Source organism: Lathyrus oleraceus, chromosome 3, assembly GCF_024323335.1.
Source record: "Lathyrus oleraceus cultivar Zhongwan6 chromosome 3, CAAS_Psat_ZW6_1.0, whole genome shotgun sequence".
NCBI lineage: Eukaryota > Viridiplantae > Streptophyta > Magnoliopsida > Fabales > Fabaceae > Lathyrus > Lathyrus oleraceus.
The window spans coordinates 512,801,864-512,816,792 of NC_066581.1; the positions used below are offsets into that span (position 1 = coordinate 512,801,864).

The following is a 14,929-nucleotide window of genomic DNA, read 5'->3' on the forward strand; positions in this document are numbered from 1 at the left end:
ATGATTAACAACACCACACAATGATATAAGGTGTTTGCGCTCTCGTTTTGTGTGTCTTGTACGAACAACCAACGACTCTAAAGTGTGTGTCAGCTCCACACGCTTAATATAAACAAGTTGTATAAAAAAGGAGTAATAATCTCTATCCCTAATCATGCTCTTACTAAATGATAAATGGGAGACATTAGATTACAACTTAACGGATTTGGATGATCAAAGAGAAACTCGATAGATAAAAAAATATGGATTATAAAACAAAGCAAGAGGTCTTGGGTTCGAATCAAATAACACTTGGATGAGATGATAGGAGATATCTTCCAACTTAACTAAATATCTCGAATTCGAATTCAGCCTTAAACACACAGCAATGTTAAATTCTCTAGAGAGAGAATTTTATTATCTATTGCAATCCTTAGACACACAGCAATGTTAAATTCTCTTAAGAGAGAATTTTGTCATCTATTATGATCCTACTCGTTTCGAGGGAGTAGTCTTTACAATTGCGCGCATATGATACTCAATTTCTACTAAAACCATTAACTTAATTATTTTAGAATATTATTTTGTCTCTGTCTCCACATAATAACTTAAGTGATTGAATCTTGTGTTTACATACAAGACACTTTCCATCATAGTTATTAGTTATAGGTAAGAACAACTAATTAAAGGAAATAACTTAGGTGAAATGGTTTTATTTAAAAGAAGTGAAAAAATATTATTATGAAAGTGTATAAATAACACTTATAATACTAATAATTTGATGAGAGTAGGATATATTATTGTACTAAAATTTTATTTCTCGCATAATAGTTTCTCTATTAATAATGATCAAGAAAAAATTATGAAAAAAATATAAAGCAAAAAAGATAGATTGAGTCTCGATACATTACAACTTTTAACGATATTATTTAATGTCTCTATGAATGAGAGAATAGTAGATTATAATATATATATATATATATATATATATATATATATATATATATATATATATATATATATATATATATATATATATATATATATATATATATATATATATATATATATATATATATAATGATAATAGTTTCTTTGACCAATTCAAATAGTACTATTGAATTAACATTCAATAAGACCTTTTAAAAAATATTTGTTGTTCCTAAATATAAAATAATTTGCAAAAAAAAATATGTATTTATTTATTTATTTAAAAAAAAATATCTTTGTTGGTACTAATATTTTTTCTTAAAATATGAAAAATCAACCTTATTTGCATTTATACATAAAGGGTAATTGTGTAATAATTACACACAAATTTAAAACATTAATTACATTATCATTTTTTATTAATTATTTAATTAATGCGCAAAATATGTTGAATTTTAAATTATTCAATACAATTCAAACCACAAAGACTATGTTTGATAAAAATAAGTTAGTTGATAGCTAATAGCTTATGACTGATAATTGATAGTTTATATTCTCTCTGTTTTTTTATTATAAGTCATTTTTTACTTTTCTTAAGTATTAAGAAATTTAATAATTATGGTATGAAAAAATAAATTGACATAATTGAAAGGAGAGAGAATAATAAATATTTAAGGGTATAATAGGAAAAATAACATTAATGATTCATTGGTATTATAAATCGACTTATATTTGTTACAAAATATTTTTTTAAACTGACTTAAATAAAAAAACAGAGATAGTAACTTATAGTTGATAGTTAATGAATAATAGCTTATAAGTTGATTGAATTGTTTGGTAAAATATAAAATGACATAAAAGATATTTAATACATAATTATTTTATTTTTTTAAATTAAAATAAATTATAAAAAATAAAAATTAATTTTTGTTAAAATAATAAGGATAAAAGCAGAAGAAAAGATGATAAACTATAAGTTATAATATAAAATGCTATTTAAAATAACGTCTGAAAATAAATTATAAATTAATAAAATAAGTTATAAGTTCGTCATGAAAATATTATTATTAAATAGGTCATATGAATTTATAAACTATAAATTTGAAAAATCTTTCTTTTGTTGCAAGGTGCCCATCAGGATAATGCAAAGAGTAAATTTTACTCTAGGGTCGGAAGGGTTGTCTAAGAACATTATGTATGATTTTTATATTAATTAAACTCAAATTATTATATCATATAATTATTTTATATTTTATTTTTATTTTGAAGATGTATAAAATTTTAAATTTAACTAACTTCTTAATGACAATTAAAATGTATGTATCAATGATTTTTTAATTGAAGTAGGAGAGTTTTTTATATATAAAACATGTTATAAAAAATTAAATTAAATAAATAGTTGAATACTATATAAAACTTGCACAGTTATTATTTTAATACATGATTGATATTTGTATTCAAGTACAAAATTATCCTTTAAAAAGGACACGTGTCCTAAAAGAAGTAATAAAATTTAAGGCTTGTTTTGTATATTTAGTAGTAGTTATGTTTCTCAAGTTTTTTATAGTGAAGTGATTATATGAATTTAACTATTTTATTAATTTTTCACTTTTAATTAAATCGACTTAAATTGAATATGTATATATAGTGCCAATTTTGTTTTTGCCTGAATATCATTCCTCAACAATTTTAAGATATGTTTAATTATGCTTATACTTATACATGGGTTATGGTGTCTAAATAAATTGGATTAAACATGATTTGATTTTAAAACTAGATTGCAAAAAAAAAAAAAACTATAAAAATAGCATATTCATTTGAAATTTTCAGAGTTTGTTAGTTTGAACAAAGATTCTGGCTATGACAAAGGTATCAATATTTGTATTTACGAAATCATCCTTTTCTCAACAAAATTCAATATCTCAATTATAACATTTAGTTTTAACTACATCTCCAAAGTCACTAAATTACACTCTTTCATTCTTTCTCTAAAATGGGATCTCATGTATGTCTCTTGCTCTTTCTCTCTCTCTTTCTCTTCATGTTTTATGGTATCTATCATATGGTATTAATCAAATCACAATAGATTATTACAATGTATAGATTATTATTACTGGTTGGTTGAAACATCAATCTATGAAGTTACATACAATCCATCGACACCGAACAAATTAAACATTTAATCTGTTTGGTGTCGGTTTCCGCATCTTTTTTTAGATGTGTTGATGCTAGTCATTAATGTCTATTTCAATGTTGGATCTGTTTGATTATTCCTTGTAAAGTATAGCATCAATTGATAAATCTATAACTGAGTTTCCATCAATTTGATCACAGAATAAACATCAATTGGCCATAAGTATCATTATGACACATTTTTTGGTGTTTGATCTGTAGGGTTCATGTCCTTTGATAAAAAATATTCTTCTTTTAGACTCAGAAGGAAAGAGGGTTGCAGTAAAGTACTTTTCAGATGACTGGCCAACAAACAGTTCAAAACTAGCTTTTGAGAAGTTTGTGTTCGCCAAGACTCTTAAAACAAATGCTCGCACAGAAGGTAAACATTAAATACAGAGTTTAACACAGATCACAATATATCATTATTTACAAGTTTGTAGCTGATATGTTGTTTGGCATTATCATCTACAGCTGAGATAACATTACTTGACGACAATATCATTATTTACAAATTTGTACAAGACCTGCATTTCTTTGTTACTGGCAGCGATGACGATAATGAAATCGTTTTAGCTTCAGTTCTTCAGGGACTCTTTGATGCAATCACCCTTCTGTTGAGGTATTTTTGTTGTAATTTTATATCTAGATGTCAAATATGGATGCAACTTTGTTCATCATACTTCTATTTTTTATATTATTTTTTGTATCATTTATAGGAATAATGTTGATAAAAGAGAAGCACTAGAGAACTTGGATCTCATTCTTTTATGCCTTGATGAGATTGTTGATGGAGGGTATGCATTTGTTTTTAGTAACATTTTTTTTTTTACTTTTATGAGTTCAATTTGTTTGTAAAGAATAGATATTTCCTCCCTTGAAGGATGATACTCGAAACAAATGGACCGCTTATTGCTGAAAAAGTTACCTCCCACAACATCGATGCTGACTCTCCCTTGTCTGAGCAGGTAGAGCAACATTTTTTTCTGGTTTACTTTATGTCAGTAATGTGTGTTACCATTACAGAGAGACACAAATTTCCAAAATTGAACTCTCTACAACAGAAGTATGGTTTTGCACTTCTAATGTCTGTAACACCAAAACTTCATATTGAAGGCGTGTTTGACCTGCCAACAACACAATACTAACATGTTTTTGGAATCGACGACACTGACTATAGTGATTGCATACATTCACTTCTATTTTCTCAAACTATTAACAGTGTATAAGTGTCAGTGTTGTGACTATAGTGATTGCATACATTCACTTCTATTTTCTCAAACTATTACCAGTGTATAAGTGTCAGTGTTGTGTCCGTATTTGTGTTAGTGCTACAGGTTGTAGGCATTCTCTCTCTAAATCTAACAGTGCCAACAGCCTATGAAACACCCTACCTAATTGTAGAGGATCCAGGTTCATAACTTCCCATATAGCATAAAGTTGCTAGAATTGTTCCTCAAACTTGTTTCACTTTGGAGGTTGATGAATAGTTATTATCTTACTCATTATCACGGAGTTTTGACGGTTAGATTTTAGGGTAAACATATCATTTCATTTTGATCTTCGGCCTGACCTAACTTTTCATATTGCAGACACTAACTCAAGCATGGGCTTCAGCTAGAGAACATTTGACAAGAACCCTTTTAAAATGACGTTTGAACCTCCAATCTCTGAATGAAGAGTTTTGTTATATTTGAGGGACTTATCTATCTAGACAATTAGTTTTATCCTCTTATTTGTTGTAATCACAGATCCCTTTTGCCCTGACACAAGGATTATGCAGAAGTGGTATATAGAATTGAGCTAAAACTTAATTTAGTATGTTTGGATAAACAACTTAATTAAGCGCTTATTGCATTAACGCTTCTAGTATAAGCACAATTCATATAAGGGCTTATTAATAAGCTATTAATATAACAAAAGATAAAATAAAGTAAAACTGTTTTTATAAGCTATATGAAAGAAGTTATGGAAATAAGCTACATACACCTTATGGATATGTCATAAACTATTTCCATGAAGTCTATGAAATTGTCGCACAAGTATTTATGTTCGTAAATAAACTCAAAGATGTCAATCCAAATAGACCCTAAATGATCATGAATGAAATAGATTGAGCGATAAATCACTAGCTCAAACCAAATAAACGTAAAATTTAGATGGCTAGAAAAAATGAAACTGCATTAGCAATGTCACTTGAGGGTATAATGAAGTAGCTATTCATTCAATAATAATTCAAAGAATTACACATGTTAATGTACAGGAAAAATTCACCAAAAGCAGGTGGCAACATAATTTATATTTGGAGTTAAAAGGATGCTATGCTACATTATAAACTAGGAGTTAGAAATACCAGTGGCATGTCCTCTAGTTGGTGGTAAGACCCTTTGCAATTTCTTAATCATCTGGTCAAGCTCCTTTAATTTGTCCATGTCGCGTGATTGTTTCAAAAACCTCTCCAACATTAGAAACGCTGTAGAACTCATATATCTTCCTCTCTCCAATGTTTGTTTGGAGCACAAAAAAGCCTCTTGAACCAAACCCCTTGAGCATAATGCAGTTACCAAAAGATCTAAAGCATGAGCATGAGGACAATGCCCTTTCTCCACAAGGTAATTCCATAAACTTAAACTCAAATCGAGCTGACGATTTTGACAAAAATATTTCATTAGCAGCACAACCGTCCTTGTTTTCGGAACAAATTTCCTCTGTGTCATCTTCAAATAAAGCTCAGACACACCTTCAATCCCTCTTGACCTCATTAATCCTAAAAACATTGTATGATAAGTTACACCATCCGGCTCAATTTGTTTTTCAATCATCTCATCCATCAACGAAAGTGCAGATACAACATCTTTATTTCTAACCAACGTCGTAATTAAAGCATTATAAGCACAAGAATCAACAACCAAGTTTCTCAAAGGAATCTCATTAAACAACTGCCACGCCTTGCCCGTGTTTTGAACCAACCCTGCTCCATGAATCAACGTAGTTATCGTTTCAACTGAAGGAACAAATTTCTTACTCTCCATCTCCTCCAAAAGCCTCAAACCATCACCAAATCGACCTTTCTTACAATAAGCATCAATCCTAATATTGTAAGTTACACTATCCGAACTAAACCCACGCTTAACCATTTCATGATAAAACAACTCAACGGAAGTAACATCGCCCGATTCTTTAAAACCTAACAACAAAATATTCATGCTCTTAGTACTCGGCTTAAACCTATGCACAAATTTCACAAAAACTGACCTAGCCTCCTTCATTTGCCTCTGTGTGCAAAAAGCTTTAAGAAGCACATTGAACTCATCAGTACCAAACTCTCTACCAACAAACACAGTTTCCTCCATTCTCCTAAACCCATCAAGGGTCTCCTCAAAAGATTGATACTTTGCAACTTTGGATAGCATAATGCTCATTGACTTATGAGTAAGCAAATAAGGGTGTGTGTTCGCAATTCTTTGCAACAAGCTCCAAGCTTTATCGAAGTAACGCATTCTCGTGAGGATGTGGAGGGTGATTTCAAGTGAAGAAGGAGATGGGGTGAAGTTAGAATTGTTGATGGTGAAATTGAAAAACTCCAATGCCTTGAGGCCATTAGAATGTGAAGCGAACAAGCGAGCAAGAACATTTTCGACGAATTGAGTAGGGATTGTTGTTGATGAAGGGAAGTGATGCAGGAGTGTTGGGTGGAGTGGTTTTTCAGGGAATTGGTGGTCATTGATGATTCTTGCGATTGTGTCTATCTTGTTGTTGTTTTCAAGTGTTGTATCGTGTGAGTGTGATTTGGATTGAGTGGTGAAGTGATTGAGTGTAGAAGAAAGCAAGCGTAAGGTTGTTTTGTTGGAGATTTTTTGAGTGTGGATATGATTTTTGAGGTTAAACAAGAGTGAGAGCATTGTTTGATGTGATGAAAAAGACCCACCATGTGTTTGAAAAAATGTGCAAACGAAACAGAGCAATGGAGGTGAAAATGGAATGAGGGATTGAGGTTTTCGTTCTGCAGTGATGGAAATGACAAGTTTAAGAAATGGAAATCAAACAAGAATAATGTAAATTTGTCAGAAGTTTATGATCATGGCAATGATTTGTCTCCAATTTCTGTGAAATGAAAATTAGGGTAAAGAGAAAAAGAAGAGAACCACGTACGTTGTTCGAAAGAGATGAAGAAAATGGAGAAGCAAGGTGTTGGCGGTGCGGAAGAGCGAGAGATGAAATGCGAAGAGGTTGGAGTTGGAGGCGCGGAGGTAGAAGACAAAGACGCAGAGAGGTTCTGTTGCAGAGTGGGCTTGGCTCTCCTGTAACTAAGTTACCCTGTATTCCCTTGTATGAAATAGCTGTGGCCGTTAGATATGATCGGACGATTTAAATTCAAAATTGTAATTTATATCATAGAATCAATATAAAAAATGAAAAATTATACTTGTGGTAAAAGTCACTGACCAATCATCTAGTTTTAAAATATGTATTAATATTCCTTCAAGTTTTTAATGATCCATAAAAAAATCATAACTAAATGTCATATATATTCACAATTAATAAATCTCATTAAAAAATAGAGATTGTTTTAATAAATATTGGGAGAGGGGAGGTGATTGTAATTTATCCAAATAAGAAGGATACAAACATGTAATTTAAAATTTAGAATGTATAGTATAACATAATCATCATGTTAAAACATTGGTTATCATAATATAAGATAATTTTTTTATAAACATCATTGATTGCTAGATTATCCGGCTTAATATGTCAAGCCGGTCCAAACCATGAATATAATTATTAAATTTAATTTCGAATTGAATGAAAAAAAATAGAGCAAATTTTAGGGTATGACACGTCTCTATTGGGTTCCGTCGTCTGAACACCAACAGAAGGGGACTTCTCTATCAATGTTGAGTTTTAGCCTTTGGTAAATCCGAGGTCGACATCTTGACCACTCTTTTCATCCTGCGGATGGTCAAACCTTGGGTGACTTTTGGACTAAGAACACCAGAACTAGCGGACTTGGTCTTTGTCCATCTCTGCCTGCGTTATTGGGTCGTGGTCTTCACCATTTGGTCTGCATAAACAAAACACGGGTCATAAAAGGGTATACAATCCCCAACAAAAAGATTATGCCTACTACTTCACTCACCTTTCGACAGAGGAACTCACCGGTTATTCCATTCGCCTTTCGCAAAGGGACTCACCGGTTATTCGATTCGCCTTTCGCAGAGGGACTCACCCATGAGAAGGGAACGACGCCACCCAGCGAAACTGTTCTCAGTCAAGGGAATCGTCTATATGGCGAGGGGCACACTCTGGAAAGAATAGTGGTTTTAAACACTTCGTGTTTTAAAGAAAAGTCATCGTCCTTGAGGGACTGTGTAGTGTTATATTTGGTAAAACTCTGGACTAGGACACCCTTGCCCAACAGTTGGGTCGCCCATACGAAATCTAAGAACCGGTTATTCCATTCGCCTTTCGCAAAGGGACTCACCGGTTATTCGATTCGCCTTTCGCAGAGGGACTCACCCATGAGAAGGGAATGACGCCACCCAACGAAATTGTTCTCAGTCAAGGGAATCGTCTATATGGCGAGGGGCACACTCTGGAAAGAATAGTGGTTTTAAACACTTCGTGTTTTAAAGAAAAGTCATCGTCCTTGAGGGACTGTGTAGTGTTATATTTGGTAAAACCCTAGACTAGGACACCCTTGCCTAACAGTTGGGCCGCCCATACGAAATCTAAAAGATTTTCCAAAGTGGTTTTTAGAACGTGTGAGCCACGCAAAACAAAGTCATCTCTGACTCCGAGAAGATGGGCGATCGATAACCTCTCATAGTAAGAGATGAGTGGTTAAGACCACGCCCAGGAGGTAAAAACCTTATATAAGTCACACACACTCTCCACTACTAAAAGAGCACCACACTCACTACCATAACATATTTCACCAATCTAATAGTCTTTCAGCAACCCAGCAACGCCGACCACCTACAAGATCTCTCACCTTACATGAGCGGGTCCCTTATACAGCCTCAAAAACCATCGTACAAGATTACTCACTAGCATGAGCAAATCCTCACCATCCAAATGTGTAATTTACATACTAAAGCAGATGAGTCTTTCTGCCCTTGCAGGAGAAACACACATACACCATTTACTTTTTGATCAGGAATATATATATATATATATATATATATATATATATATATATATATATATATATATATATATATATATATATATATATATATATATATATATATGAGAAAATAGGAGATGCAATATCATCAAATAATTTTACACAATCATCTAATGAATGATGTGGCATCCCACCAAAATATATTGATATTTTAAAACAACTTAAATGATTTAACAGATTGTTACTTGTTTATTATTTGGATGAACATGTAAATTTCTATATTCTAACATTGCATATTCATTAAACTTTATATATCGAGTCTTGCTAACGAGTGCATCAGAGGCGTTCATTAAGGTTTTCAAATAAAGAAAATGTTCTTTAAAAAATTTAATTATTTGTCGCGTTTAAAACTTTTTAACACAAATTAAAAATATAATTTTGTCATAAAACATAATATTTTTACTAAATTAACTAATATATTGGAGTAATGTAAAAAATAATAATTAATGAATATAATTGAAAAAATAACAATGATAATATTCATTTTGAAATAAATTTTCTATATTAAAACTTGAAAAGGAAAATCTTTAATATTGTTTTAAAATAATTTAAAACAATAGTTCCATCGCCAAAGTATGAAAAAAGTGGAAATTATGAGTCTTTTGACTGATTCTGGAGCATGCAGTGGATAAGCCTACGCCTTTAATCTTTCTCTAAAAATCCACAAAAAGAAGAACAAGAACAAGTAGAAGCTTGCAATTACAAACCATGACCTCTGCAAGTACAACCTTAACCCTATGCCAATGTCAATACCGGTCTTTTTCCACTTCTTCTTCTCCACGTCTTCCTGGCAGGGTTACATGCAGAGCCTCTGAGTCTCAGCCTCAGCTTTCATTGTCCACACTTGACAAAACCCTCTGCCAAATCAAGAGTTCCGGTGTCATAGCTTGCCTCAGAGCTAATAGGTCCTAACTTCCCCTTTCTTCTCTCATTTCAGTTTTTTTTATTGTTTGTTGCTAGAATAGGAAGAGACACCATAGACATGATTGAATAACAAACTTCCAAAACTGAAATAGGATTACTCAACCTCGATCAATCACCGCTTGTTATGTGTTTGTAGAAATGTTGCTGAATGTTGATGATGAGAAGGGTTTGTTTGTTACCTTGTGTGTATTTGTGCATTCCCTTTTTTTCTGAACTTGGACAAGTTTTCTTCATGTTAAAGGAGTTAGAGAACAGGGTTCATGGTTCAGATCCTGATGAAGGAAAGAATATTAACATAACCATGGTTGTCAATATCGGGATCATGAATAAGATCGGGAGGGGATAATAAGATTGTGAAACATAAGATCGTTACTAATATAGGAAGATTCTACCCAATTATTTTTGTAACATCGATAGGGGGTAACAAGATCGTAAAACATAAGATCTTGTATCGAAAGTCAAGAGCTCACTCACCAGGTTTTGACTAGAGTTCGATATAGGCCATGGTTAGAATCTTCTGATGTGGGACTCTTAACAATAACTAATGTGCTTAACATTTGTCACAACCATAGTCAATAATTTTTTCTCATTTTGTTTATGTTGGTTTACATTTTGTTTGTCACTTACATATAGTGCAGAAGTGGCCTTGGAAGCTGCAAATGCTGCAATAGCTGGTGGCATTTCAGTTGTAAGTTTACTTTTGATGTTCTTTTAGTTTGGCTTATCAATTACAGTTTTTTTAATGATAAAAGAAAGTTCAACATCATTATATGGACCAGTTTTATCTAATCGCTTCAGATGCTATTCGGCTGTCTAGAGAGGAAGTTAGTCATCCTTATGCCATTTCAAAATAGAGTTTAATGGTGACGCAATGTCGGTGTAAATTAAGTTTACACCAACATTCAATGAGAGTTCATCGTATTGCCACTTTGTAACCACATTTTAATAATATCCGTAAAATATTGAGTTCTCATTTGATGTTATGGTAAAATTAGTTAACAGTGACACTGCATGTTCGCCTTTCTCTTAAGGAGTATGAATTACTTTGGAGTCTTTTGTTCGAATTTGTAAGTGTAAATAGAAATTTTCCGAAAAGTCAAATAAAATTTTGGAATAGATCAAACTGGCTGTACTTGGTCTACAGGTTTTGGAAGGGTAATTTAGGGTAAATTCATTTGCATGAAATAGAATATGTTCAACTCTATGTTTTAATGGTGCGCTTCTCACCATTTTTCTTTTCTTCACATGTAGTTGGAGATTGTGATGTCTACCCCAGGTGTGTTTGAGGTTGTTTGCATAACCTATTTGCTTCATCACTTTCAATGTTCTTGAGGTTTAAATTTCATAATATGCTTCTTGTTTTTATAGGTTCTAGAGAAGTTGGTGAAGGAGCATCCTAGAATGGCTCTAGGGGTATGTTTTTTCGTTCTTCTTTAACAAACGGTCGTGTGTTCATTGTTTGTGTTTATCTTTTCGTTAATCTCTTGTACCGAGTTGCTGTTCTCAACAGATATCTGCACTTTAGGTTGGAACTGTTCTCAGGATTGAGGATGCAAAAACTGCAATTAATGCAGGCGCTAAATTCCTAATGAGTCCTGCAATCGTTAAGGTTTGAAATTGTATTCATTTACTAAATGTCAAATAATACTCTGTTGTGGGAAATCACACTGTTATTTTTTGAACTGTTATTGTTGTTGTAATCGATTTTGGAGATTACTGATTGTCACATTTCATTCGGAATTGCATCATTTGAAGATATACTAGACATTCTTACCGGTATAAAGTTCCATTTAAAATTGTTTACCAGGATATTTTGGATTATGTTCAAGGTGGTGAAATTTTATATATTCCTGGCGCAATGACTCCAACTGAAGTAAGTGTCATTGTTTAGTCTTTCAATAGTTATGTGCCAAGTTCTACGGTGGATTACCTTGATAGGCAGACCCCCTAAACTTTGACGATGATTGACGTTGGCCCTCAGAAGTACAAGTTCGCGGTTCTCCTTCATGTAACATTTGAGATATAGTGACTTGATCGGCCTTAGTTTGACAAAAATATAAGAAAACATATATGCTCGCCTCGAAATTTAAATAATATTTGTTTTCCCATATTTTTGTCAACCGGAACTGATCAGATCACCGTCTCCGTTGTGAGGACAAAGGACTCCGAGCTTCTCCTTCTAGACGACAAAATCAGCCGAAGTTAGTTTCTTGAACAATTTTCATGAATCAAGTTCACAGTGGTTCAGTGTAGAACTTGCGTATTAATGTTCTATCCCTTGCATTTTTTTCTAGCTTTATTTAACGATCATTATTTGTAAATGAAGATACTGTCTGCGTATGATGCGGGCGCAAAAATGGTCAAGGTAAGCCTTTTCATTATGAAGATTCACTTGTACCATTTACTCGGATTATTTAAGACACTAAGATAGATTGCATTATATGTTTTAACTTGGTTTTTTATATGATAGATTTATCCGGTTTCAGCACTTGGAGGATTCAAGTATATAGCAGCATTGAAAAAGCCTTTTCCTCATGTTTCAATGGTTGCTTCTCAGGGAATTACAATAGGTCATTTTCTCATATTGAGTTTCACAAGTAGCATTTTAGTTAGCAGATTAAGTTAACACCATTGACATAATTTACCTCTAATTTCTTGTAGATTCTATGGAAGAATATATTATACGAGGAGCATCATCAGTTGTTTTGTCGGATGCTATATTTGATAAAGAGGCAATTTCTGAATGTGATTTCAGTAAGATATATAAACTTGCACAATCTGCTACCTTTTTAGGCAACCAAGCTGTGAATAGGTGACACTTCTATAAATATAAATATTCAATGGATTTTGTTTTTCTTTGTGCTACGACAACATCAATGTTAAATTATCTTGAGGGAGATCTTTGCCACCTATTGTGGTCCTACCCGACTCGAGCAACCAGACGTTGTAATTGGTGGCTTGATTACGTCAATTCTAAGTTAACAGCTGGATCTTGCTAAGTTACACAATTCTAGGATAAGGATTGATTTCTTGAAACATACTCTAATTATTTTAAAGATACAACAAACTCTTTTGTGTTAAAGATTGAACGTTAATTTAACAATTTCATAAGAGAAAATTACTCAAAATCAGTCTCCAAAGTTATAAGGACCTGAATTCTCTTTTTCATGAAATGTTGTCTTCGAGAATACAAGTAGCCGAGGATATAAGAATGATGATACAAAAGTTATTTGGACACCATGTAACATAAAAAGATATTAACATAATTAGTTAATCATGAGGTTAATTTTCAGTTATATTTTAGTTTAGCCGAGAAAACGTTAATATTTGCCAACATGGCATATTAGCTATGTAATGACTCAACAAAAGGATAAAAAAACCATTATTTAAAGGTATGATTTGTATCAAACATGTTTATTATTTTTTTTCTTGATATTAAAACGTGATTCCAGGAAGTGTTGGTGTGTATTTGATTCAAGCTGTGTTGGTGTGTATTCTTTCTTTACTTTTATTTCGTCTTGTCTCCGCTTCTAGGGTTTTAATCTTCTCCAATATCAAAGTTGTTAAGCAATGCTTCCATTGGAACAACTGAGTTGGTTGTTTGTAGAAACAAGAGGAGTGTTTGATATTGTCAAGATGAATGTTTCCTTCGTACTGTGTGTGACATGAACAGTGTAAATTTTAGAAAAATTCTTTGGAGTTGTAGAAATTATAGAAATCATATGAATAAGGGTTGTAATTTTTTCAAATGGTTAGATAACGATATTGTTGAATAAAGGGATTTGAAGATTCAAAGACAAAAGAAAAAAAATTCACAAATTGAAGAATCAGATCATCCACACTAGAGGATGGTTGAAAGTGTCCATTGTGGTTGGAATATTGAGCTTAGTGTTGAATGTTGTATTTGTAACAATGTATTTTTAGGTTGGGATTTTATTTGTCTATGAATTTATGTGTCTTTCAACATTGTTATGTATGATGGCTGTCTTTGGTTTACAAATGCACCTTTGTGTAATGAGTCCATGAGTGAAATGTAGTTGTCATGATGTTATTAGTGAAATGTTACTTCTGTGTCCCATGAACATATCATAATAAATGTAGTTGTCATGATGTTATTAGTGAAATGTTACTTTTGTGTCCCATGAACATATCATAATAAATGTAGTTTTGTGTAATTATGAGTGAGATGTAGTTGTTATAATTTGGAACTGTGTAACATAACCATAACATTCCATATCATTCCAATATAAGCCTTAACCATAACAAAAGTTGCATTATAAGTCATAACAAAAGTTGCATTATAAGCCATAAGTCATAAACTACAAAATAGGCATTGTAAGCCATATGTTACATAATATAAATTGTTATTATAAAAACCAACAAAAGTGACATTATAAGTCAGAAGTCATAAACTACAAAATAGACATTGTAAGTCATATGTGACAGAACATAAATTGTCATTATAAGATCCAACAAAAGTGGCATTATAAGTCATAAGTCATAAACTATAAAATAAGTCAAAAAGTGGCATAACTAGTACACATCAAAACAACAAAGCATAACTATTAGGGTTGGCTCAAAACAGGTTTTAGGCCTTTTTGAAGTTTCCTGTTTCTTTTTGGATGGTTGCTGAGTTGAAACTTCAGTTGGTTGACTTGAAGCAACAAACAGTGATGGCTAAGTTGAAGTAGCAGTTGTGGTTGGTTGAGTTGAAGTAGCAGTTGGGGTTGGCTGAGT

The 14,929-nt window shown here is 32.2% G+C and overlaps 3 protein-coding genes across 3 annotated transcripts; 2 read left to right on the forward strand and 1 right to left on the reverse strand.

Moving 5' to 3' along the window:
• Positions 1-2,784: 2,784 nt before the first annotated feature.
• On the forward strand, positions 2,785-4,942 carry LOC127128531 (coatomer subunit zeta-3). The gene is made up of 6 exons (XM_051057874.1): positions 2,785-2,914; positions 3,304-3,463; positions 3,556-3,703; positions 3,801-3,878; positions 3,965-4,049; positions 4,674-4,942. Exons 1-6 carry the CDS (start codon positions 2,903-2,905, stop codon positions 4,731-4,733), a joined length of 543 nt encoding a protein of 180 aa, XP_050913831.1. The 5' UTR covers positions 2,785-2,902; the 3' UTR covers positions 4,734-4,942.
• A 344-nt stretch (positions 4,943-5,286) lies between these two features.
• On the reverse strand, positions 5,287-7,405 carry LOC127128529 (pentatricopeptide repeat-containing protein At3g61360). Its single transcript, XM_051057872.1, has 2 exons — positions 7,234-7,405; positions 5,287-7,084 (listed from the first exon to the last, which is right to left on the reverse strand). Exon 2 carries the CDS (start codon positions 6,981-6,983, stop codon positions 5,418-5,420), a length of 1,566 nt encoding a protein of 521 aa, XP_050913829.1. The 5' UTR covers positions 6,984-7,084; positions 7,234-7,405; the 3' UTR covers positions 5,287-5,417.
• A 2,424-nt stretch (positions 7,406-9,829) lies between these two features.
• On the forward strand, positions 9,830-13,046 carry LOC127128530 (uncharacterized). Its single transcript, XM_051057873.1, has 9 exons — positions 9,830-10,173; positions 10,826-10,880; positions 11,444-11,479; positions 11,561-11,605; positions 11,718-11,801; positions 12,000-12,065; positions 12,519-12,557; positions 12,663-12,762; positions 12,854-13,046. Exons 1-9 carry the CDS (start codon positions 9,977-9,979, stop codon positions 13,006-13,008), a joined length of 777 nt encoding a protein of 258 aa, XP_050913830.1. The 5' UTR covers positions 9,830-9,976; the 3' UTR covers positions 13,009-13,046.
• Positions 13,047-14,929: the final 1,883 nt, after the last annotated feature.